The 25,000-nt window shown below is 45.9% G+C and overlaps 2 protein-coding genes across 2 annotated transcripts in view; one reads left to right on the top strand and one right to left on the bottom strand.

Moving 5' to 3' along the window:
* Window positions 1-18,054, top strand: part of rin1b (Ras and Rab interactor 1b) — a 32,623-nt gene extending 14,569 nt beyond the window's left edge. Inside the window, exons 3-12 of the mRNA XM_076015608.1 lie at window positions 411-525; window positions 710-782; window positions 1,478-1,569; window positions 1,919-2,094; window positions 2,929-3,216; window positions 4,268-4,796; window positions 7,779-8,087; window positions 8,510-8,641; window positions 11,196-11,365; window positions 16,919-18,054. Of these exons, the coding sequence (XP_075871723.1) occupies window positions 411-525; window positions 710-782; window positions 1,478-1,569; window positions 1,919-2,094; window positions 2,929-3,216; window positions 4,268-4,796; window positions 7,779-8,087; window positions 8,510-8,641; window positions 11,196-11,365; window positions 16,919-17,248 (2,214 nt within the window). The 3' untranslated portion in view covers window positions 17,249-18,054. The remainder of the gene's footprint in view (window positions 1-410; window positions 526-709; window positions 783-1,477; window positions 1,570-1,918; window positions 2,095-2,928; window positions 3,217-4,267; window positions 4,797-7,778; window positions 8,088-8,509; window positions 8,642-11,195; window positions 11,366-16,918) is intronic.
* Window positions 18,055-19,615: 1,561 nt separating this feature from the next.
* Window positions 19,616-25,000, bottom strand: part of LOC142881341 (actin-related protein 2) — a 6,451-nt gene continuing 1,066 nt past the window's right edge. The window contains exons 2-9 of the mRNA XM_076015609.1: window positions 24,645-24,755; window positions 23,775-23,933; window positions 22,852-22,981; window positions 22,624-22,760; window positions 21,553-21,702; window positions 21,174-21,319; window positions 20,944-21,076; window positions 19,616-20,395 (exon numbers count right to left, since the gene is read on the bottom strand). Coding sequence (XP_075871724.1) covers window positions 20,225-20,395; window positions 20,944-21,076; window positions 21,174-21,319; window positions 21,553-21,702; window positions 22,624-22,760; window positions 22,852-22,981; window positions 23,775-23,933; window positions 24,645-24,755 — 1,137 coding nt within the window. The 3' untranslated portion in view covers window positions 19,616-20,224. The remainder of the gene's footprint in view (window positions 20,396-20,943; window positions 21,077-21,173; window positions 21,320-21,552; window positions 21,703-22,623; window positions 22,761-22,851; window positions 22,982-23,774; window positions 23,934-24,644; window positions 24,756-25,000) is intronic.

Genomic DNA, 25,000 nt, shown 5'->3' with positions numbered 1-25,000 from the left:
CAGCAGAAATGGACAGCACATGCAGTGAAGGCAAATGAAGCAGTGATGCATGTTCAATTATTTCCAGGATTTTGCCAAAATAACCCTGACCGGCGCTGTTCTGCCTTGAAGGTCCCGCAAGACAAAACAGCCCCGTTAATTATAGGCAATTCTGGAAATGGTGCCCTTAGTCCAACATTTATAAAGCAGAAACAGACCTTTCACAGAGAAAACATTAGGATCAGAACTTAAAAAGCCAGCACGACAATCAGAAAAACACAAGCAACCAGCGTCTACCATCAGTTACCAACACATCAGTCAATCTGACAGGCAGCGGATAGACAAGTAAGCCAAGTTTGTGGAGAAGAGACACTAACACCCCGCTGCGCTGTGTCTGGTGTGTGCTTGCGGTCCGTGTCGGGGCTCTGCAGACGTTTCTGGTGCGTAAATGCAGCTCCAGCCAGAGGAAGGTGCTGTGTTTGAGGGTGACGGCTGAGAAGAGTGTTACGTCGGTGAAGGAGTGCTTCATCTGCGAGGAGGACTCCAGTGAGTACAAAACAAAGGTGGATTAGCAGGTGCTACCCACCCACCGGCCGCAGTTCACACACTCACCAGCTGGAGTGCTGCGGGACAGAGACAGCAGGACCTCAGAGGGTTTTGTGGGCGGACTGCACTTCCTGGTAAATGTGTCTCACTGCTGTCAATCAAACTCTGTCTCCTGTGTAAGCAGCCTTTGCTTTGGAGAGCTCAGCGCTCACTTTCCCTGACCTGTGTCGCCTGGTGGCCTTCTACTGTATCAGCAGGTGAGTTGGAGTTTTCACTCCGGGGCTAAAATAATCCAGGACTCCTGAGGCTGGCAAGTCGTTGGGTTATTTGTGCATTGATTTATTTATTTATTTTGGTTATTCTCTAAATGAAGGTTCTTTCATCAGCACAAAAAAATAAAAAAATAAAACAAATGGCCCTGTGAGTACAGCTTAATGTGGAGAGCCAAAGGAAAAAAAGAAAGCAGTCCAGCAACAGTAGCTCAGCAACAGGGGAACACTCATTGATATCAAACAGTTTCACTTCTATTAACATGAGACCATGTGAACAGTAATGGTTTTATGTGTGCATATAGCAAACTAATGTGCATGATATCAGTTGTACTGCTGTGCACAGCATGCATGTTTGGGTTTGTGCTTTATGGTGGGCAGAACTCACAGTAAATGCATCATTTACAGAAGTAGGTGTGAATTCAGAAAAGAAGAGTTAAAACAAGTCCATTTTTTTTTCTTTGAAAAAAAAATATATTAAATAATAATAATAATTATATATATATATACATACAGATTATAGAATGTCATCATTTCAACATTGCTAAAGCTCAGGGGGCTTACCACAGGCAGTGAGAGCCCGGCCAGGGACCCCTGTCTGCTGGTAAGCAGGATGCTTGCGGGAGGTCAAGGACCCTCTGGCTCCCATTTATTATGATGCATTTGTTTAATGTTGTCAACAGAGATGTGTTGCCCTTCCCGCTGGAGCTGCCAGATGCCATCGCTAAAGCCACAACACACAGGCAGTTGGAGGCAATCTCACACATGGGACAAGGTAATGGGTTGAAGCATTAGAATAATAGAAGTATAATAGAAATAACGGGTTGGTTGTGAACGTGTGGAAATGTCCTGCATTTGTTTCACCCCCAGTCTGGAGTCAAATATTATTTTTCCAAACTGTCAGGAACCTTAAACTAGGACTGCATGCAGACATCAATCAGCGGCGACTTGCATCTATTTTATAAACACATTTTTTTTTTTTTTTTTTTTTTTAAATAACGACGAAGGAAATAAAAAACATTTTGGGCTGTCATTTTGACAACCTGTTGTATGTTGTATTTGTCTGTAAGTTCACAAGTATTGACTTTGGTAATGAGTGCAAAACATTCTGTCTCACTCCCCAGACTTCTGGAGTGCACCGAGTGCTGCGGATCTCCAAAACGGGCCGGTGGACCTGGTTCCGTCCAGCAGCAGCAGCAGCGGCGGCGGCAGTCACACGTCAGAGAGCCAGAGCCGGGTGAACAGACAGGGGAAGCTCTGCTTCATCAACCCGCTCTTCCTGCAGCTGGAGCTCTGCAAGGTCAGTAGGAGTCCAGCGTTTGTGTGCTCGTCGGGACCAACGGAGGATCTCCAGGGCCACGCGGCGGTGCGTTGTGTACTGTCGCCTTGTCTCAAGCGGGTCGTGGGTTTGTCCCCTTGGTTCCTGAAGACTGCGCGTTGTCCCCGAGCACTCGAGTGCTCATTAGAACAGCTGTTTGTGTGTCTCTGCGGCCCCGCAATAAATTGATGACACATCGCACAGCTGGGAATTGTGTTTTTGTCGTTGTTGTCGTTGTTGTCGTTTTTTTTTTTTATCATAAAAAAAAAAAACACCGCTAATGACAAAATTACAATGACTTTCACGCTTCTTATTGTTTTTTGTCAATCATGCGTGTGAATCTGGAATCTCTGGGAGACTCTTTCTATTTTCCTTCACATTTCTCTAATAAAGAGCCTCTAAAAACCATTTGGAAATGAGAAAAAGGCAGTTAAGAGTTAGATAATGCAATGTCCTCAAAGGGGGCGGGGGAGGGGGGGGATCCACATTTTGTTCTTTCTTAATATTGTGACGATGAAATGCCGTCTTGTTCTGACAGGACTGCCTGTGCTGCAGCATCCATGCTGACCTCTGGCAGATTGAACCTCTGCTACTTTCAATGTTTCTTCCTCGTTTTCCTCTGCTGCTTTTCCCTCAGTGAGTGAGAACTGAAATGAAAGCGACAAAGTGAATCCTAAGACTGCACAAGGAAGAAACAAACAAACAAAAAAAAACATTTTCTGCCGGGGAGTTGGCAAAAATCGATGAGCGAAACCGGATCGATCCAGCTTTTTACCTGCGTTTCTTCCTAACACACTTTTCTCTCTGACTCCGCAGCAACCACAACTTGTGAACCACAGTGCCTCCAACAAGCGGCACCGCTTCAAGCGCAGCATGCGCCTGCGGCTGTCGGAGTCCTCCATGAATCTGTCCCTGGAGGGGGTGGGGTCGTACTCCCCGCCCCTGTCTGAGGATCAGCCCGGCGGCTCGGAGATCCTGCAGAGGGCTGCTGGCGCTCACGCACACAGGAGGGTTCACCCTGGCGCGGGGATCCTGAGGAGAACCCCGGCCGTTTCCCCGGGTTCTGCCGAGGAAGATGACATGATGCCCGTCAGTGTGCCTCAGGTAAACGACAACAATAACAACATGGTTGTGTGTATATACGCAAGTTGATTTTAAGCTCTTTTAAAATCACCTGAGTGTGTCTACACATTTGGGCTGAACCATTATGGAAAATAATCCAATTGCGATTTTTTTTTTTTTCCCTCAATATTGCGAGTGCGATTTAATTTGCGATTATTTTGTATTTTTCCACAAACAAACAAAAAATGATATGTATTATAATAAACATATCAGATTTATTCGACACAAATTGTGCTTTTTTTATAGGCTAGGCTAATGTTAAGCTAAATGAAGCATGAACTAATATGAAAGAGCCTTTATTTATCTACCAGTGTTTCTGTTTTGTTTTTCGCCAGACATTTTAATCGAGCTCAGAATGATTTTGTTTCAGTCCACACAAAGCAAAAAAACAGCGACGGCTTCATTCAACCCATGCTAACACGCTAGCGGCGTTAAAACCGCTATCAGGTGCGAAGTTACGAGGCAGCGAACACAACTCCCACTGCTGTGCTCCTTGGCGCTTCGGTAGTTTGTTCGGCATTGATTTTTTTAAATCTCTCACGACACTGTTTTGCTAAACTACGGCCACCAGGTGGTGGCAACCAGGAAGAGCTTCTTTTCCTCGCGTGTCGCTCCGTGCGTCCGGCTCGTCGCAGCATCGACTCCTCCCACTTGCCTGCTTTGCTTTGCTTTGCTCCGTGCCGCTCGCAAAGTCACGTGAGCGGAACTCCCGCCAATCAAATCGCAGTCTTTGCGGTTAGAAAATCTGGTTTTGTCCTATCGCGATATCATCGTAGATGCCATTTATCCTTCAGCCTTAATATATATATGTATATATATATATATATATATATATATATATATATATATATATATATATATATATATACATATATATATATATATACACATACATATATATACATATATATGTATGTGTGTGTGTGTTAAACAGCTTAAAATCACCTTTGTAAATCACGACTAACAGAATAACATCAGCATAGAATGTCATTATAAAAGTGTTTCCTCCGTCCCCGTCGACACCTCTGCAAAGGTGGGGCCGTCACAGGCTCAGCAGCCTGCCAAAGCAGAGTCCGACATCGAAGTGGCCTTCCTGGTCCTGGACCGCCAGCTGGCTCCGTCTTTGGCTGAACTCGACAGCAGCAGCTCTTTCAGCAGCATGGAGGACGACGCCGACTCTGATTCGGATCCAGAGAGCATCTCCCAAACCCAAACCCACTTCTACTCACGCCCTCCCCTCGTGCGCTCCAGAGGCCGAGGTGGGCTGCACCGCATGAGCGAGGCCTTCGTGTGTTTCTTTGCCCCAGACAAGAGGCTCACCCGACTAGTGGAGGAGTTGTCCAGGGATAGGCGCTCCACCTTCGGGGGCATGGTCCAGGACTTTCTCCTGGCGCAGAGAGAAGTGCTCAAATCCTTGGCTTCCTCTCCGTCGACGTCGCGAGTGACCTCCGTGCAGCTCCTGCAGGGTGTGCGTCTTTTCCTGTCCCAGGCCAAATGCTGCTTGATGGACTGTGGAGAGCTGGAACCTCCCATTGAGACCCTGGTGCCAGAGAATGAAAAAGGTAAAGAAAACCAGCAGGCTGCCGCACAAGAAAAATGCATAAGGTTGAGTGAGTGTTTTAGCACTTTTAAAACTTGAATGAATGCGCCAGAAAAGGTAAGTACGGTTTACACTTTACAACAGCTTTGATCATTTACTGCAGTTTGAGCATTTTATATATACAGATATACATATACATATATATCTATCCCCTTACATAAAATTCAGCTGGTAATTAAGAGCAGCAGGGGTGCAAGCAAACACTTAGCACAGGGTCATCAGCATATTCTTTGACCTTAGCTATTAACCATGGATCAATTGCTGATGAGTTCAAATGTATTATTAATCTGTTCAGTCACTTTTGGTGAGCCACCTCATAGGAGGAAAAACTATATCATGGGATATGTAGAAAACGGGCTTTAATGTTAGTTGAATATGAACAAAAGCGTTACAACCAAGTACCGTGTCTTGAATCCCAACCGAATTTTGCTCTTTATTGAAATAACTCTTAAAACACTGACAGAATTGGTTCCATACGGCTACTTCAAGACTTACTTACTATTAATATCATTTCTTCGAGTTTTTGCGGTCCAGATTAAAAAGCTTAACGGGCTGCATGTGTCCTCCGGGCCGTAGTTTGCCCATGCTTGGTCTAACATAGTATACTTATTAGATAGATGGAGTCAGGAACAACGTATGCCTCTCACACAGGCCTGCTTCAAACAAAACACATGGCATGTGCAATATTTAGTTGCTGTCTGTTAAGACCTGGGTCACTATTTAAGGAAACTTCACATGTCAAAGCAGTCTCAATGCTCGGCAAGACAAAAACAACTAGCTTGTCTTCCAAGAAGTACCAGAAAGGCTCAGAGGGACGCAGGCCAGTTAAGGTTAAAGTCGCAGTGATGGTCCCCTGATGATCAACGGTATCAACGGATCAAGTGGTAGCGCTGCTACCGCTGCTGCTGGTACCACTGATCGTCCCGCTGCTGCTGGTACCGCTGATTATCCAGCAGCAGTACCACTGCTGCAGGTACCGCTGATCATCAGGGGACGATCACCGGTACCAGCAGCAGTGGTAGCAGCGCTACCACACCCAGGAATCACTGGCTGGTCTAAACCCCCCCTACACACACAGCCCAACCCTGAATACTGAGTGCCAAACAGGGAGGCACAGTCTTTGGTAGGACCCGGCAGGGGTTCGAACCCACAACCTCCCAGTCTCAAGGTGGACACTCCACCACTAGACCACTCAAAAGCCCCACCTGGGGGTACCTGCACTCGCATCCATCATGTTTGCAGCGCTCCTCATCATCACTCCAGACATGGCAGTGTTGGTGTTGCTTCAGAAGGACTGCTGTCAGATCTGCTGACAGCCTCTGCGTAGGCTTTTCTTTTTTGGGCTGTCCTTCTGTGTATTGAGTCGAGCGCGTGTTTCACAGGTGAGTGAGTGTGTGCGTGTGTGTAAATTTGGGACGACAGATGATTGGCCGGCAGCACAGAAGCTATCTGGGAGGAGTGCTCAGCTGCTCCTAGTCTTCTGTCCTCCACTCCTTCTTTTCTTCCTTCCGTCCTTCCTTCCTTCCTTCCTGGGCTTTGATTCCGATCTTGCTTTGCGTGGGAGGCATTTGCATTTTTTTTCTCTCCCCCTCGTTTATCATAAAAAGATATCACAGTCCCACGCACACTTGAAGAGCAACACGATTCAGGGAGGGAGGGAGGGTGGGAGGCAGAGATAGAAATAGGCCGGATACTTTGAAAGTGTAATCAGTTATGGATCTGCGAGGGAAACGCAAAAGGGAAATGTCAGCTAGCCGGGAATGTACGACTGTGTAATCACGTTGCGTGTCATCTGTTATCCTCTCAAGCTGCAGTAAAGGGAGGGAACGCTGGAGGAGGGGAGGAGAAGGAGGTGGAGAATGATTAAGTACGAGAGGTAGAGATGTAGTGATGTAGTGATGGAGATGGCAGATCCATGGGGGGGGGGGCATTTTTGGACAGGAGGGAAAGTGAGGAGGAGGAGGAGTGGAAAACATCACACACAGGAGCACCGTTATCCTGCAAACTGCCTGTGTGTGTGTGTGTGTGTGTGTGTGTGTGTGTGTGTGTGTGTGTGTGTGTGTGTGTGTTGGTGAAAACATGAGTTTGGGTCACATGAAAGTGCTACACACACCTTTGGCTGTGATTTAGCAAAGCAAAGTTGATATATTTGCCAGTATATGTACGTATATAATATAAATCAACCTTCAGTGAACTTCTGGAGACAAGAGGAGAGAAGAACAGAGTCGTGCTTTCCTGCCTTCTTTGCCTTGCTACGCTCTTCAGAATGCATGTTCTAAAACACGCTGTCGTGAGAGCGGCCCTTTGTGATGTCACGTCACGAAGACTGCTGAGAATTCTCGATCACATCATTTTTATCTCATGTGTGTTCAGACTTAAGTGTGGGTTGTCGTTGTTGAATTTGTTGATTTGTTGTTTAATTTCAGGTTTGTTTTGGCAGAGGCAGTCAACAGAACAATAAAGGATACATTTAAATGCACCAGTTTCCTGGAGGTCGATAGAATTTTTAATGAATTGGATGGAATTGCCTCATTGAAACCCAAGTAGAAATACTAAATATTTATCAAAAACAAGAACAAAAGTTCCTTTAGGACTTTTGACGTCAATCCTTTTTTTTCATCGAGTCATTGAGTAATGACGCTCAGTATACCTTTGAGTACTTACCTACTGGTGCCAGTGAAGAGTACGTAGAGGGAATTTTCTTCTCCATACAATTTGAAATCTTCATTGCAGCAGCAAACGCATGACAAAATGTTTGGCGAAGAGTCTCCGAGCTCGTAGCTACCCGCAAGCGGTTAGCGTAGACATTGTGACGAGTGATGAAAAAACACGCACAGTCCATAGAGTGGGAGTCGAGGGCTCGGCCTTGAAATTTAAAAGTTGAGTTGACTGGCTGCACCAGCTCGTAGACCTTGCTGACCTTGACGGTGTCCTCTGTCCTCAGATCTGGCCCTGGAACGAGCCATGTTCTCCTGCGTGCTCAGGCCCCTGAGGTCCCGCCTCGACAAGGCTCTCACGGAGTTGCACAACAGGGACGGCAGCACACAGTGCCTCACACAAAACCTGCTGCGACTGAAAGGCGACGTGGCCATGGAGCGCCTGGGGGTGCGGACCGGGGTCCCTGACAGTCGCGAGGTGGAGCGGGTGAAGCAGAAGATGGTGCTCATGCAGAGGACTCACTCGCCCATCGACAAGGTCCTGCTGCTGCTGCAAGTGTGCAAGTGTGTCCACAAAGCAATGGGCTCCTTGCATGGTGAGTGGCTCTTGGCCTTTTCGTGTGTGAACTCTTGTGGTCCACAAGCCCCACAAAGGAAGAGAGAGCACTGGAAAGATTTCACACGATAAAAGACCACCGACAACCACACGCTGTGGATGTCTGTGGTGGTCTTCCAGATCGCTTCTCGTAGGACCTCCTGAACAGTTCCGTCAGCTCCAAACTCATCTCCAATTGAAACTCCCTCCTAAATTGTCTTTGCAGTTCAACTGCATTTTCATTCCTTTTTTCAAAGTTTAGTCCGGCTGCCATCTTTAATTCACTTGGGTTTCATCTGTGCAGCACTGTCCCAACTAATGCTAAGCTTCATGACTGCTTTTATTTATTTCAACTTTTGGAAAAGAAAATGTAGGATGAGAAGTTGGTCTTCAACCGTCGACCACCTTTTCTTTTATTTCCAGGACAGGAAGTGAGTTGGGATGACTTCCTGCCATCTTTGTCCTACGTGATTGTGGAGTGCAACCGTCCTCACATCCTGATCGAGGTGGAGTACATGATGGAGCTGCTGGAGCCGTCCTGGCTCGGAGGAGAAGGTACCGCTTCATTGTGAAGTAGTTACTATATTACTTCTATAGTTACTTCTAGATTGATACAGCTACAAAATCAACAAATGGCAAATTTCACCTTATTTGGAAATATTCCCAGTTATGGATTCTGGACAGGTGTCTACTTTGAACTTAAAGCTTCCTGCAGCTTCCTAAGCTCAGGGTCACGGGGTCTGCTGGAGCCTCTTCCACCTATCATAGGGCGAAGACGCTCTGGACAAGTCACCAGTTTAATCCCAGGGCCACATAGAGACAAAGACAAACACTCACATGCACACCTATGGACAATCTAGAGTTTCCAATTCACCTCACATGCATGTTTCTGGAGTGTGGGAGGAAGCTGGAGAACCCGGAGAGAACCCAGCAGACACAGGGAGAACATGCAAGCTCCACACAGAAAGACCCCAGGGCACCCCGGATTCAAACCCACAACCTTCCTGCTGTGAGGCAGCACCACCCCGCCGCCCCTATTATCATTATTATGATGATTATTAGTAGTGGTAGTAGGGGCGACACAGTGGTGTTGTCTTTCGTGCTGTGGCCTGACAGCAAGAAGGTTGTGGGTTTGATTCCCAGGGTCTCTTCTGTGTGGAGTTGTCATGTTCTCCCTGCGTCTGCTGGGTTCTCTCCGGGTTTTCCGGCGTCCTCCAACATTCAAAAACCACAAAAACATTCATGTGAGGTGAATTGGAAACTCTAAATAAATTTGTCCGTCTTTGTGGCTCTGTGATGAAGCGGCCGTTTGTCCAGGGTGTCACCCTGCCTTCACCCCAGGGCAGCTCGGATTGACTGCAACAGACCCCTGCCAGTGGGTATAGAAGATAGATGGATAGTAGCAGTAGGTAGTAATAGTAGTAGTAGTAGTAGCAGTAGGTAGTAGCAGTAGTAGCAGTAGGTAGTAGTAGTAGTAGTAGTAGTAGCAGTAGGTAGTAGCGGTAGGTAGTAGTAGTAGTAGCAGTAGTAGTAGTAGTAGTGGTAGGAGCAGTAGTAGTAGTAGTAGTAGCAGTAGGTAGTAGTAGTAGTAGCAGTAGTAGTAGCAGTAGTAGTAGCAGTAGTAGTAGCAGTAGTAGTAGCAGTAGGTAGTAGTAGCAGTAGGTAGTAGCAGTAGTAGCAGTAGGTAGTAATAGTAGTAGTAGTAGTAGCAGTAGGTAGTAGCAGTAGTAGCAGTAGTAGTAGCAGTAGTAGTAGTAGTAGTAGTGGTAGGAGCAGTAGGTAGTAGTAGTAGTAGTCGCAGTAGGTAGTAGTAGTAGTAGTAGTAGTAGTAGTAGTAGCAGTAGGTAGTAGTAGTAGTAGTAGTGGTAGGAGCAGTAGGTAGTAGTAGTAGTAGTAGTAGTAGTAGTAGTAGCAGTAGGTAGTAGTAGTAGTAGTAGTAGTAGTAGCAGTAGGTAGTAGTAGTAGTAGTAGTAGTAGTAGCAGTAGGTAGTAGTAGTAGTAGTAGTGGTAGGAGCAGTAGGTAGTAGTAGTAGTAGTAGTAGTAGCAGTAGGTAGTAGTAGTAGTAGTAGTGGTAGGAGCAGTAGGTAGTAGTAGTAGTAGTAGTAGTAGCAGTAGGTAGTAGTAGTAGTAGTAGTGGTAGGAGCAGTAGGTAGTAGTAGTAGTAGTAGTAGTAGTAGTAGTAGCAGTAGGTAGTAGTAGTAGTAGTAGTGGTAGGAGCAGTAGGTAGTAGTAGTAGTGGTAGTAGCAGTAGGTAGTAGCAGTAGTAGCAGTAGGTAGTAGTAGTAGTAGTAGTAGTAGCAGTAGGTAGTAGTAGTAGTAGTAGTAGTAGTAGTCGTAGTAGTAGCAGTAGGTAGTAGTAGTAGTAGTAGTAGTAGTAGTAGTAGCAGTAGTAGTAGTAGTAGCAGTAGGTAGTAGTAGTAGTAGTAGTAGTAGTGGTAGGAGCAGTAGGTAGTAGTAGTAGTAGTCGCAGTAGGTAGTAGTAGCAGTAGGTAGTAGTAGTAGTAGTAGTAGTAGTAGCAGTAGCAGTAGTAGTAGTAGTAGTAGTAGTAGTAGTAGTGGTAGGAGCAGTAGGTAGTAGTAGCAGTAGGTAGTAGTAGGTAGTAGTAGTAATAGCAGTAGTAGCAGTAGTAGTAGCAGTAGTAGCAGTAGGTAGTAGTAGCAGTAGTAGTAGTAGTAGTAGTAGTAGCAGTAGCAGTAGTAGTAGTAGTAGTAGCAGTAGTAGTAGCAGTAGGTAGTAGTAGCAGTAGTAGTAGTAGTAGTAGTAGTAGCAGTAGTAGTAGTAGCAGTAGTAGTAGTAGTAGTAGCAGTAGTAGTAGCAGTAGTAGTAGTAGTAGTAGCAGTAGGTAGTAGTAGCAGTAGGTAGTAGTAGCAGTAGTAGTAGTAGCAGTAGTAGTAGCAGTAGTAGTAGTAGTAGTAGCAGTAGGTAGTAGTAGCAGTAGGTAGTAGTAGTAGTAGTAGCAGTAGGTAGTAGTAGTAGTAGTAAGGAAAGCCTTATGATCAGATACTGTGTCTGTCACTTTGCACAAACAGACCCAAAGAGGTTAACCCAAGGTTAACGTTTTGTTTTGTTTTTCCTGTGAATTTGACCGGTGTGTTTTTGCGGTCAAGGCGGCTACTACCTGAGCAGTGTGTTTGCCAGCCTGTGCCTGATCCAGAGCCTGGACAGGCCGCAGTCTCTCTCCGGCTGCCTGACAGCAGAAGCCCAGGAGACCCTGAAGGAGTGGAGCTGCAGACGGAGCCGAGACGCCCAGAGACAGAGGGAGAACCAGCGGAACCAGGTAGCTGTCGTTTGTTTTGGTTGTAGGAGAGAGAGGGAGGGAGGGAGAAGGAGAGAGAGAGAGAGTGAGAGAGTGAGAGAGAGAGAGAGTGAGAGAGTTGGGACGGGTGTGTGTGGGTTTGGACAGTGATCTACTACACAGCTGTCACGAGCGGCCCAGCAGTGTGAGATGCTGCTGATTGATGTACAGACAGCCGGAACTCCTACTCAGTACGCACTGAAATCTATTCCATGAGATATTCTGCAGGGTACCATGTGAATGACACAACAGTAACACAACAGCAACATCCAAGTCACTAAAAAAAAAAAAAATGCTGTGAGGGTAAATATTGTTGCAAAAGCCCAAAATATTCTCGTAAGGGTTTGGCTTGAGTCACTATTTTCTCATATTGGTAAAAGCTGAACATACGGCCCAGAAACACATGAATGAAAGATTACAATCACAGTACAATACAGTACAAAGTAATCTGGTTGTCCTGCCCTTATGTATATATATGTCAAAATGCAGTTTGAAGGGTATACATGCATACATACATACATAAATACATACATACGTACACACACACACACACACACACACACACATATATATATATACACATGTATATGTACATATACTGTATGTATATTTGTATATATATATACATATATATATATACATACATACATACATACATACATACATATATACATACTTATACATACCTACATATATATATATAAACATACATACATACAGTATATGTACATATATACATATATAATATATATATACATATATAAACATACATACATACATATATACAGTATGTATGTATATACACCCTTCAAACTCTCAGAGGGGGGAATCAAACACCTGCTTGGGCCTGTTGTTGGCAACCTCTCAGGGCCCTTTGGTGACATCACAAAGGGTTTATTTTCTGATTTTTTTTTTTTTTTTTTGCTTGAGCGCAGTGTTTGCGAGAAGCGGAGGAGGATGCAAATAAGTGGTTGACCTTTGTCATTTGAGCGGAGTTCATTTGCAGACGAGAGACAACACGTGTGGAGCCAGCCACCGCTGAGGTGAACTTTCATCAGCGCTAAAAGCTCCGACCTCGTTATCATCAACGACCTGACGCACGCTGAGCAGCAGCAGCTCGTCCTACACTCGTGCAAATGGCAGCGAGCAGCAGCCTCCAGGACTCAATTCTCACGCCAGGTCGCCGGAGCAATGCCCAGAACGGCAGGAGGTGATGGGCGGAGCAGCGGGTTGGAGGCAGGCAGCGCCGCCAGGATTAGCCCAGCATCGCGTGCTAAACACACAGATTGTTTTTGTTTTTTTTTTCTCCAGAGAATTACATTTACTGCTATTGGAAGGTAATCCGCTGATCTGGGCCAAGCATCGCTGACTGTCACCTACGACAACGTTTCTCAACTGGTGGGTCGCGACCCCAACAGTGGGTCGCAGAGCTGTTTGGATTGGGTCGCGAGTTTTGTCGAGAGTTTCCCCTTTCTTTTTCTCTTTGAGGGGATTTTAAAATGGGGTGACACAGTAGTGCAGCGGTCAGCACTCTGGCCTCACAGCAGGAAGGTTGTGGGTTTAATTCCCAGGGGTGCCCTGGGGTCTTTCTGTGTGGAGCTTGCATGTTCTCCCTGGGTCTGCTGGGTTCTCTCCGGGTTCTCCAGCTTCCTCCCACACTCCAGAAACTCTAGATTGTCCGTCCGTGTGTGTGTGTGTGTGTGTGTGTGTGTGTGTGTGTGTGAGTACGAATGGTTGTGTGTCTCTATGTGGCCCTGTGATGAACTGGTGACTGGTCCAGGGTGTCACCCTGCCTTCACCCTGTGACAGCTGGGAGGGGCTCCAGCAGAGCCCTGCAACACTGAGTGGAGGACAAAGCAGGTATTAAAAATGGATGGAGGGATGGATGGATTGAAGGATGGATTGAAGGATGGCTGGATGGATGGATGGATGGATGGATGGATTGAGGGATGGATGGATTGATGGATGGATGGATGGATGGATTGAAGGATGGCTGGATGGATGGATGGATGGAAGGATGGATGGATTGAAGGATGGCTGGATGGATGGATGGATGGATTGAGGGATGGATGGATGGATTGAGGGATGGGTGGATGGATTGAAGGATGGATGGATTGAAGGATGGCTGGATGGATGGATGGATGGATTGAAGGATGGATGGATGGATGGATGGATGGATGGATTGAGTGATGGATGGATGGATGGATTGAGGGATGGATGGATGGATGGATTGATGGATGGATGGGTGGATGGATGGATTGAGGGATGGATGGATGGATGGATGGATGGATGGATGGATGGGATTTTAAGATGTTGAGAATTGAGGTTCTTGCTGGAGCCACACAGGATACAAAGTTGGATTCGAATCTGTTCATGTTCTGCCTTTGTGAAGTTTCAGAATCTGGATGCTGGGTGCGGTGCCCAGTGATCTATTGCCAATGGTTCTGCCAATGGTTCTGAAGAAAACTAATTACAATTTCTGTCAAATATAAATGTTAAATGATTCAAATCATTTTAATTAAACTTCAACTTAAACTCACAACAAACATCTTTAAATGTAATCCTCATGAAAAGGGATGAAACTGACCTTGTACAAGCAGAAGACCCACAGCAGCACAGCAGCACCAGGTTAGCTAAACTGTTTGGAGTCAGAGAGGAAGTCCCGCCCATCTTTGTCCCCATCTCCAGGGGTGGTAGTGATTCACAGGAAGAACTGACACCATCTGGTGGAGCGGAGTGGAAGTTGACATTTGTAGTTTCTAAGATAGAAGATAGAAGAAGCACGCATTTACAGAGAAAATGTCCAATTCAATCATTCCAATCACTTATTGACTAGACATGATAGAAAGTGGGTTGTCATTTGTTTTTATTATTGTTTTTTTAATTAATTTTGTTCAATAAATTCGAGCGCTGTGGAATAAATTTGGGTCACGATTTCATGATGAAGGTGTGTGTGTATGTGAGTGTGTGTGTGTGTGGGGGGGGGCTGGGGGGAGGGGTCTCCAGAGACCCCAGCAGTTCAGAACCACTTGACCTACAAGCACCTATTGGCATTAGCACCATTGCCACCTGTTGGGATTATTGCCAGTGGTCTCCGCCAGAGGCCACAGTGGGTGGGGTGGGGGGGGGTGGGAGGCATTGTCATCCACAGCGCTAAGCGCTAACCGTTGTCTGGTCACGTGGTGCCTCTGCCGGCTTCAAATAGCCCATGGAACGCACGCGGGCAGCCAGATTTCTCACTGACACAGGCGGGGGATCAGTGAGCCAAGTGCTATGAAGAAGTGGGCGGTCAGATAACATGAAATTTATCGAGCTGCATCCAGCCATCGCAAGCAGGAAAACACAATATGCACACGGACGGCGAGGAGCTCAGTGACTCTGTAAGTTGTGCCGACGGGGGGAAGGGGTGCTGCGGTGTGGGAGGGGCGGAGGTGGGGGGGGGCAACCTGTTGATTGAAATTGATGCTGTGTGTTTTTCACTTCCTAAAGGGAACATTTGCCTGGTTTGGTTGGCGGTAGCTCAGTTTTACTGGACTAAGTTGTGTGTGTGTGTGTGTGTGTGTGTGTGTGTGTGTGTGTGTGTGTGTGTGTGTGTGTGTGTCCAGGTAGCTTGGTAGTGTGGTTGTGTTGGCAAGGTTTGATGCGTACTGTGGAGATAGCGATGGCGTTCAGTTGTGTGTGTGTGTGTGTGTGTGTGTGGGTGTGTGTGTGTGTGTGTGTGTGTGTGTGTTTTTGAAACAGAGTTTTGCCTTTGGTCTTTTCTTCGTGGCGGTTTTCTGACATTGTGTAACGACGCAGGTACGACACAAAGTCATAGTTTGAGGAGGACCCATGAGTTGTTTGCTTGGAGTTTGTCCGTTTGTTTGTTTGTTTGTTTGTTTGTTTGTTTTTGACTCCTAGTTTATATCAAGAAGTTCTTATTCAAGTGCAAAGGAAGAAAACTTCAACAGGGAAGAAAAAAAACGATAGATATTTGTTGAGAGTGCGAGTGAGTCAATGAAGCCTTTCAAACAGAGCAGAGTCGCTGGTGATTTTCACCTGAAGCTCTCCAACCTGCTTGCCTTGTGTGTGTGTGTGTGTGTGTGTGTGTGTGTGTGTGTGTGTGTGTGTGCGTGGGAAGCGGCAGCTTTGTTTTCAGGGGTGAATTTTCTCTTTTTTTCTTGAACATCGTTTCCACTCATTTGTTCTCTTGGATCATCTTCATCATCATCATCACCATCATCATCATCATCACCATCATCATTGTCGTCATCATCATCAGCGCGGCTCTCACTCCATCTCTCACTCCATCTCTCTCTCTCTCTCTCTCTCTCTCTCTCTCTCCTCCCCCTCTTTTGCCCTTTTACTCCATCAGCCTCTTCACCTGTGTTTTGCATCAATACTGTCTATATCAGGCGTGGGCAAAGCTGCGGCCCGGGGGCCCGTACGCGTCCCCACCCCCCGTCAAAGCTTTTTAATCCGGCCTAAAAGCCTAAACTTGAAAGAAATTATATTAATAGTCAGTCAGTCATAGAATAGCTGTATTTCATCCATTTTTCTTTTTGTGCTTTAAGAGCCATGTCAATAAAGAGCCAAACACCCTGGAGCTTCAAAGACACTGATTTGGTTGTAGACAGATAGATAGATAGATAGATAGATGGATAGACAGATAGATAGATAGATAGATAGATAGATAGATAGATAGATAGATAGATAGATAGATAGATTTTATTGTCAATGCACAAAATATACAGCAACATTATGTCAGTAAGGTCTCGTGTTACCATAAATAAAATAAAATAAGATAAAAAAAATTAAAAAAAAAAAGATAAATTAAATTAAATTAAATTAAAAAATAGATATTTGGTTGCAACTTTGCTTTGCTTCATTTTCCATTGACATTCCAGCAACATGTTTTCTCCATGATATCCATGATGGATTGTTTCCTCCTATGAGGTTTGTCACCAGAACAACTAACCCCTAACCCCATCCATCTGCTGCTGCTCCGCTACCCCCCTCTGGCACACTGTAGAACCCACTGTGACCCCACCAGTCAAACCCCTCTCTCTCTCTCCCTCTCCCTCTCTCGCTCCCTCTCTCTCTCTTTCTCTCTCTCTCTCTCTTGCTCTCTCTTGCTCTCTTGCTCCCTCGCTCTCTCTCTCTCACCCTCTCTCTCCCTCTCTCTCTCTCTCTCTCGCTCCCTCTCTCTCCCTCCCTCTCCCTCTCTCTCCCTCTCTCTCTCTCTCCCTCTCTCGCTCCCTCTCTCTCTCTTTCTCTTTCTCTCTCTCTTGCTCTCTTGCTCCCTCGCTCTCTCTCTCTCACCCTGTCTCTCCCTCTCTCTCTCTCTCTCACCCTCTCTCTCCCTCCCTCTCCCTCTCTCTCTCTCTCTCACCCTCTCTCTCTCTGTCTCTCCCCCCCCTCTCTCCCTCTCTCTCTCTCTCTCACCCTCTCTCTCCCTCCCTCTCCCTCTCTCTCTCTCTCTCACCCTCTCTCTCTCTGTCTCTCCCCCCCCCCTCTCACCCTCTCTCTCTCTCTCTCTCCCTCCCTCTCCTCCAGCGGTGCGTTCGGGTTCTGTTCCAGGACGGCGAGCGGAGCGCGGTGCGGACGCTGCAGTGGCGGGCCGGCGAGAGCAGCCAGGCGCTGGCGCAGACGTGCGCCTCCACCTTCGGCGTGGCCGAGCCGCAGCACTACACCCTGTACTGGCGCAGCGGCGGGGAGATGCGGGCGCTGCCCCCCGAGGCCCAGCCCCAGGACCTGGCGGGCCACAGCGACGGCGGCGGGGGGGCCTCGCTCTCCTACCTGAGGACCGACCACGACTTCAGCAAGATGCGGCGGCTCACCAGAGGTGGCGCCGTGGACCTGAGCGAGTCGGTGTGTGAGGAGTGAGCGGAGTGGGTGGGAGGAGAGGAAGGAGGAGGAGTGGGAGGAAGGAAGGAAGGAAGGAAGGAAGGAAGGAAGGAAGGAAGGAGGGGGGCGATCACTCTGGCTTGCTTCTCTTTCTCTCTCTCTCTCTCTCTCCCGTTCTGTCCATTTCTCCTTCTGCCACTGGTGTGAGCTCATGGACGTTGGTGAAAACTAGCAGCCCTGCTCCAGACCAGGGGCCGACCCCCCCGCCCCCCCCCCCAAAACCCCCCCAAGAAAAAACAGTGAAACTCTTTCCCGAATGGACCAGCATGCACGGCAGGACAGAACCAACCAGCCAACCAGCCAAGCAACCAATCACAGGGGACTTTTCCTCCTTGGTGCCGCTCCAGTGACTGCTGGTGTCCAGGCACTTAGTTGTACTCTATGTGACTTTGGAAAAAGAAAAATGAAAAAAAAAGAAAAGTGTAATAAATGGATTTGCTTGGATTTTTTTGTTTGTTTTTTTGCCATTTTGAAACGTGAACTCCGAGCTCTCCACCGTGACGGGATTACATCATCCACACGTGAGGAAAAGGCTCCGATCCAAAGACGAAGGTTGACGTTGTGCGAGGAGGCCGCTGTTGCCTGGAAACAATGAAAGCGCCTCCTGGAGAGCACATGGACCGGCAGGCCCGACTGGTCCACCGTGATGATGTAACCCTCTCACTACTCCACAGTTCCAGGCACCGAGGAAATCTCAGAGACACTCGGATGTTTTCAGTGTGCGAAATACAAGTAGGAGGGGGGGGGGTCAGACCCCAACTGGTTCACCGGTGAAACCCCCTGCAAGCAAGATTGTAAGGGGGTCTGGTCTCTGGATTGGGGGTGGCGGGGGGGCGTGGACCCCCCCTTCCACATCCCCCAGGCCCCCCAGCCCCCCCCTCCCCTTCCAAAGAGTATTTCGCACACTGGATGTTTTATTGCTTGACTTTTTTCAGTGTCAGTCTGCTGATGTCTCAGTGGACCAATGTCAGTGTTAAAGGGATGGGGGGGGGGGGGGGGGGTTGTGAACCCTCTATAGCGCCACCGGGTGCACAGCTAGGGGAGGGGGGGGGGGAGGAGGGGGAGGAAAGTGGCAGACAAAACTGTACAGGCCAAAATGTTTAACTTCAATGAATCTTTGTAAACTTTCAAAGTAAAGCAGGTTTAAGATCTTCACAAGAGCTTTAAATCTCAGCCGTTTGTTTGTTGGGTTCACTCGCACAAAAAAAACACAAAACGCCACTTTTGAGAGAACGTACGTTTTTCAGCTTTTTGACACATTGACGTGATGGAAGAGATTTTCCCACCTGACAGGCTGCTTTGCCTGGAGAATGTATTTAAAATGAAGTATTTGTTCTTTTGCAACTGCTTTTTGAACTCCGCACTGCAGTTCCTACTGTTTGCTTTTGGTCCGAAGAACCTGAGGGGATTTTAACCCTGCGACTGCGCGGTGAACAGTCGGACCAGTGCACAGTGAGTGGTGAACAGTCGGACCAGTGCACAGTGAGCTCAGCACACCGCTGGTTCTGCTGCTGCGACTCGCTGGAATGTATATGTACATTGCGTCACCAAGTCCTGGTGACTCCTGCTGCAAGTCATTTCTCTCTCTCTCCCTTCCTCTATCTCTCTTCCTCTCTCTCTTCCTCTCTCTCTCTCTCTCTCTCTCTCTCTCTCTCGACTGTTCCCACTGTCACCAACCTGATTATCATGTTATTGAAACTTATCTTTGGATTTTTGGATTGTTTTCTGGATGGATATTGACGCTGCGTGCGGGTTCTCCACATTTCTGCCGCTTTGACTGAAGGCTGTTTGAGAAATGTTTTCAAACATTAACTGCATGCTTTTGTTTCTTTTGTTTTTTTTTGGTTTTTTTGTTGTTGTTTTTTTCATTTTATCTGTGAAGGTTCTGCGAATGTGGTATGTGTGCTTGTGTGTGTGCGTGCGTGTGCGTGTGTGTGTGTGTGTGTGTGTGTGTGTGTGTGAGTGTGTGTGTGTATGAAGCATGTGTTCATATTTCTTTTCCGTTGTGAAAAACACATGACTGTATTTTTGTCAGGTAACTCAGTATTGCAATAAAAGGAAAAAAAAGTGCAATAATCTGTTTGCAACGTCGTGCTGTTTAGCTTTGGGACGTTGGCGTCCTCATAAACTCAACCACTAGGTGGTGGCAAAGAGCAACACCGTAGTTCCCATACATTTAAACGGTCTGTTAAAAAAAAAAAATTACATTTTGAGGGCAGAAATAATATCAACATGTAAAAGGATTCAATTCCATAAAAATATCATTAAATCATATGAACTTCTGTTTCCGTCCTAAACACTTTGATGCTTCACACACTCTGAGCTACACAATGAGAAGACACCGTGTGATGAGATGTACCAAGAGCTTGATTTTTAATCCAATCGTGCACTGCTCAGCGTTATTTTAGAAACATTCACGGTAAAGAAAAAAAAAAATCTAATCAAATACAGGAACGTACAAACATTTAAAATTCTCTTTTGTCAATTTATCAGCGTCTACTGGCACAGAGGGAAAAAGTAAAAACAAGAGTGTGAGATTTTTAGTGACAGTAGCAGTTTGACCGGCTGCTTTCTTTTTAGTTCTATTAAAAACCTTTGATCGCGTCTCGTAAATGAATTATTAACAATTATTGAATTTAATTATTTTCTCTTCATTTCTTGCAACAAAAAAAAAACTGCCCATGAAGCTGCATCCCAATCCAAACAGCTCAGCGACCCACTTTTGGGCCACGACCCACCAGTTGAGAAACACTGTGTTAGATGAATAAATACTGGGGGGAAGAACAGGAACCATCGTCTGGAGAAAAAATTCATGAACATGCTCGACTGTTTACTTTGAAGTCAACTACTTTCTTTTCCCCTACGCCACTCTTTAAGCATCCTGATTAGAGTGCTGATTTTGTATCCTAACATTGCCTCTTATTTATTCATTCATTCATTTATTTATTTATTTATTTATCTGACAGCACTTCCCAGTTTTTGCAGCGATGACGGGCCTTGCTCCTGGTACTCTGCTCTGCTCAGCCAGAATGAATCCTTGTCCTTCATGATGTTGGCCAGCACGGCGCCGCCCAGAAACACCATGTGCTTCCGCCTGGGAGGGTCCTCGATCCGGATCTTGAATTTCTTTTAATTGAGACGAAGAAAGAAAGAGAGAAAGAAAGAAAGAAAGAAAGAAAGAAAGAAAGAAGAAAGGTCATCAGTTAAAAGGGGAACAGGACTTCAAAGTTGGAAACATACAAGCAACCTTAAAAAAGGTTTCTACTTATCTATAACCACTGTCAAATTATATATATATATATATGTGTGTGTGTGTGTGTGTGTGTGTGTGTGTGTATGTATATATATTCAGAGTTGTATATGGGGTATCTAGGGTATATAGTTTGTTTTCTTCTCTGTGTTTTCATAATACTTTTCTTACAGAATCAGAAAATAATGTGTGTGTGTGTGTGTGTGTGTGTGTGTGTGTGTGTGTGTGTGTGTGTGTGTGTGTATGTATATATATTCAGAGTTGTATATGGGGTATCTAGGGTATATAGTTTGTTTTCTTCTCTGTGTTTTCATAATACTTTTCTTACAGAATCAGAAAATAATGTGTGTGTGTGTGTGTGTGTGTGTGTGTGTGTGTGTGTGTGTGTGTGTGTGTGTGTGTGTGTGTGTGTGAGGCTTCCTACTGATAATTTCTGCGTGTCTCCGTCCAGGACTCTCTCCAGGTACAGCTGTTTAATCTCCCTCTCCAGTCTGGATGGGAGGCCGGGGTACATGGTGCTCCCTCCCGACAGCACGATGTGTTTGTAGAAGTCTCCCCTGCTCCAAACAAACAAAACAAAAAGCTCATCAGTTTCTTTTCCGTCACGGGAAAAAAATACGTGTGCGGTAAACGTGTGCAGTAAAGAGCCCTGACCTGAGGTCGATGTCTGCAGCCTGGATGGTGTTGAAGAGCAGCTCGGCCACGCCCACTCCCTCCACGTTGATGAGGTGAGGTTGGAAGAGGGCCTCGGGAGCTCCGAACCTCTCTCCACCCACCTTCACCTGCTGGCCGTCCGGCAGCTGCAACCAATCAACAGGTGACAAACTGTCAAGAACATGACATCAAGCAACGCTCATTGAGGAGCAACTTCTTTCCCCCGTCCTAACCGAGCAGTGTTGTGTTGCCCCGAGTCATTGTGCACTCGATTTTCATCATATTTTATGCATCCACCTCCATGAATAATGACAACAAGAAATAAGAAAATAAAAAAATAAATAAAAAATCCCCATATTGTGGGTGTTACGGGACATACTGTGTAGGACTCCACCAGGTAGGTGGTCTCTGTGGCCAGGCGCTGTTCCTGTTCAATGTTGTATCCCACGTAGCAGAGCTTCTCCTTCAGCATGCGCACAGTCTCAAAGTCGGCTGTGTGGTTGAAGGCGTAGCCACGCAGGAGCAGCAGCTTATTGGATAGAGGAGGGGGGGCAGCGGGAGGGTTGGAAAATGACAGCCACTTGTGCAAAGAGAAGCGTTCAACGGCACATAGACATAGTAGCTGTTGCTAAGAATAAGAAAGCATTGAAAACTGTGAATTTATGCTCCCACTTTAACATCTTTAGCTTTAGCTAACTGCTCTGTATCCCTGGCGGGGGTTTTTGTTTGTTTGTTTGTTTGTTGTTGTTTTTTTTTCCCTCTTTGTCTTATTGTTTGCCTTTCATTTATCTATTTTTTTTTTTATTGCTATTAATGCTTTTATTTCTTTGTATTTGTGCGAAGTGTAATTTGTCTCCTGTTATGTGTAAATTCGAATGTTTGTGAATTTAATAAAGATATATTTAAAAAAAAAAAAATAAAAAAAAAAAACAGCACCTCGACATAACTGAAAAAGGGGGGAGTGCAGGTCAACGCCGTAAGGGAGAATGGATAAACCGTGATAGTTTCATGTTTTTTGAGTGATCGTTTTCACATTGTGATGTGAAACTATCACGTTATTTCGTGAAAGTTTCGCGTTTTTACGCCATAACTGGCCGCTCTCTGAAGGTTAAAATGCAAACTGGACAAGAACAACGACCGCCACGCCCATTTATAAGCCCCCAGGACCCCTTTAGCTGCTCAGATCACTGCCTGAGTAAATAAACAAAATAATACTGAACGGCACCATCTAGTGGGAAACAAATTTTTACTTTTCTTCCTGAAGTACATTTCAGAACCTGTACTTTCTTTTACTTGAGTAAAGGAGTTGAATATGTACTCTCACTTTTACCAGAGTTTTTTTTTCTTTCTTCCTCTAACCCAAGTATCTACACTTTTACTTAACCGCCAAAATGTAAATACGTTCACCAATTCAGCTAACTGGCCACTGAAGACAAAACCTCTGACGTACCTTAATGAGGTAGCGCGTGATGTCCCGCCCTGCGATGTCCAACCTGCGCGTCAGGTGCGGGAGAGAAAAGCCCTCGTACACCGGACAGATGTGAGTAACTCCATCTCCGGAGTCAACGACCACACCCGTCAGCAAACCTGCGTTTGGACGCACGTGATACCTGCGTGTTATCACTGAGATAGCGCTGCTGCCACCACGCGGTGGCTCTGAGTTGGTTTGGAGTCTTACCCTGAGCATACAGAGTGAGTACAGCCTGGATCGCCACGTAGATGCCATGGAACTGATACTTCTCAAACATGACCTCTGCGATCTTCTCACGGTTTTTGGTGGGGTTCATGGGCGGCTCGGTCAGCAGTATCTGATAAAAAAAAAAAAAAAACAACCCAAGAGGTTTAACTAGGCAGGGGCAAACTATGGCCCGAGGGCCATATGCGGCCCATAATAGCTTTTTTAATCCGTCTCGCCAAACTTTGCTGCCGAAATATCTGTGTTTCCTCCATGTGTGCAGCGTTTTCAGAGTCATTTCAATAAAGAGCTGAACACCCTGGAGGTTCTGGGTGGGTCTGGATGGTTCTAGATGGTTCTAAGAGCTAAACACCCTGGAGGTTCTGGGTGGGTCTGGATGGTTCTAAGAGCTCAACACCCTGGAGGTTCTGGGTGGGTCTGGATGGTTCTAGATGGTTCTAAGAGCTAAACACCCTGGTGGTTCTGGATGGTTCTAGATGGTTCTAAGAGCTAAACACCCTGGAGGTTCTGGGTGGGTCTGGATGGTTCTAAGAGCTCAACACCCTGGTGGAGCTTCAGAGACACTGATTCTGTTGCAACTTTGATTTGACTTGATTTGACTTGATTGATTGATTTCGAACATGAAAGAAAATAAGAAAATAAAAGGGATACAAAAACCAAAACATATGAAAGAAAAATTTAAATACAGATATAAATAAAATTAAAAAAAATAGGATAAGTAAACAAACACCAGTGAAATATACATCAACATAATATTATTCATGTTCGAAACGATGCTTTTGGTTCAATTTCAATTGACGGGCACATGGTGGCACAGCAGTCAAACAAACAATTGGACCAGCCCTGTTCCAGACTCTCTGAGAGTTTGCATCTGGCATCCGACCGCCGGGCGGCCTGGGCCCCACCTTGCATTCTGATGGGTTGATGTCCAAGCAGTCGGGACCAAAGGTGTGGTCCCACAGGTGCAGCATGTCCTCCCAGCAGCGCACCATGCCATTCTCCATCGGGTAGGACACCTCCAGCATGGAGCGACACTCGCTGGCCTCGTCGCCCACCATCAGGTCCTTGACGGAGGGAACAGGCGGAGGGACAATGAGAGCTGAGCTGTTAGTGATCTGCAAAAGTCTTTTGCTGCATTGAGATTCAGAAGATTGAGAAAAGAACAAAAATGTAAACAAAACTGTTGGTCTGGTTTGTAAACGTCAAAGTCTTGCTGGTTTCAACAGATGCCTTTTTTTTTTTTTTTTAAAGTGAATAAAGCCAATTGAATGGAGTGTGTGTGTGTGTGTGTGTGTGTGTGTGTGTGTGTGTGTGTGTGTGTGTGTGTGTGTGTGTGCGTGTGTGTGTGTGTGTGTGTGTAATAACAATATATTTTATATATAAGCACCTTTCTGAACACCCAAGGACAGGAAAGAGTAAGTAATAAATAATCAAATTCAATCACAAGGAACAACACATATATGTATATATATATATATATATATATATATATATATATATATATATATATATATGTATATATATATATATACTGTATATATATGTATGTATGTACAGTGTAAATTGCACTGGTGGTGGTGGTGCCTGGACCGTGGACATCCTCTCCATCGTGACATCACCAGGGGTCAAACACATCCCTGTGTGGCTCCACTCCGGCGCTCCTCAGCTTTTCTCTCAACGTCATTGCGAGGCAACAACAGCACCACGTTGACAGTGGCAGTCCGACCGGCGAGTGAGGAGAGCAGCGGCAGGTCTTTGACTCCAGGTGTCCTCACCTTGATCTCAAAGTTGCCAATTTTGGTCGTCGATCGTATGATTGGTCGGCCCACCAGCGCAGGGAAGATGTGTTCAGGGAAGTTGGAGCCAGCGAAGCCGCACTTGACGAACTGAGAGAGGACGTGAAAATGGGAAATGTTACTCATTGTGTGTGTGTGTGTGTGTGTGTGTGTTTGCTTTGTGTAACAACTATTTAAAAAGGTCTCTTTACCCTGAATTATTGCTCCACATTTACTCATAAATCAATCCCATCCAGCATAATCTGGCTCTAATCTGACTGTATTATCATGATAGAGTATTATCACGATACATTATCAGATTGGTTTTTTTTTTTTATTATTATTTATTTACCAGA

Source organism: Nelusetta ayraudi, unplaced genomic scaffold (genome assembly GCF_046127955.1).
Source record: "Nelusetta ayraudi isolate G7.1 ecotype Tasmania unplaced genomic scaffold, CSIRO-AGI_Nayr_v1 ptg000191l, whole genome shotgun sequence".
Lineage (NCBI taxonomy): Eukaryota > Metazoa > Chordata > Actinopteri > Tetraodontiformes > Monacanthidae > Nelusetta > Nelusetta ayraudi.
This window is presented reverse-complemented; position numbering and strand designations above follow the sequence as displayed.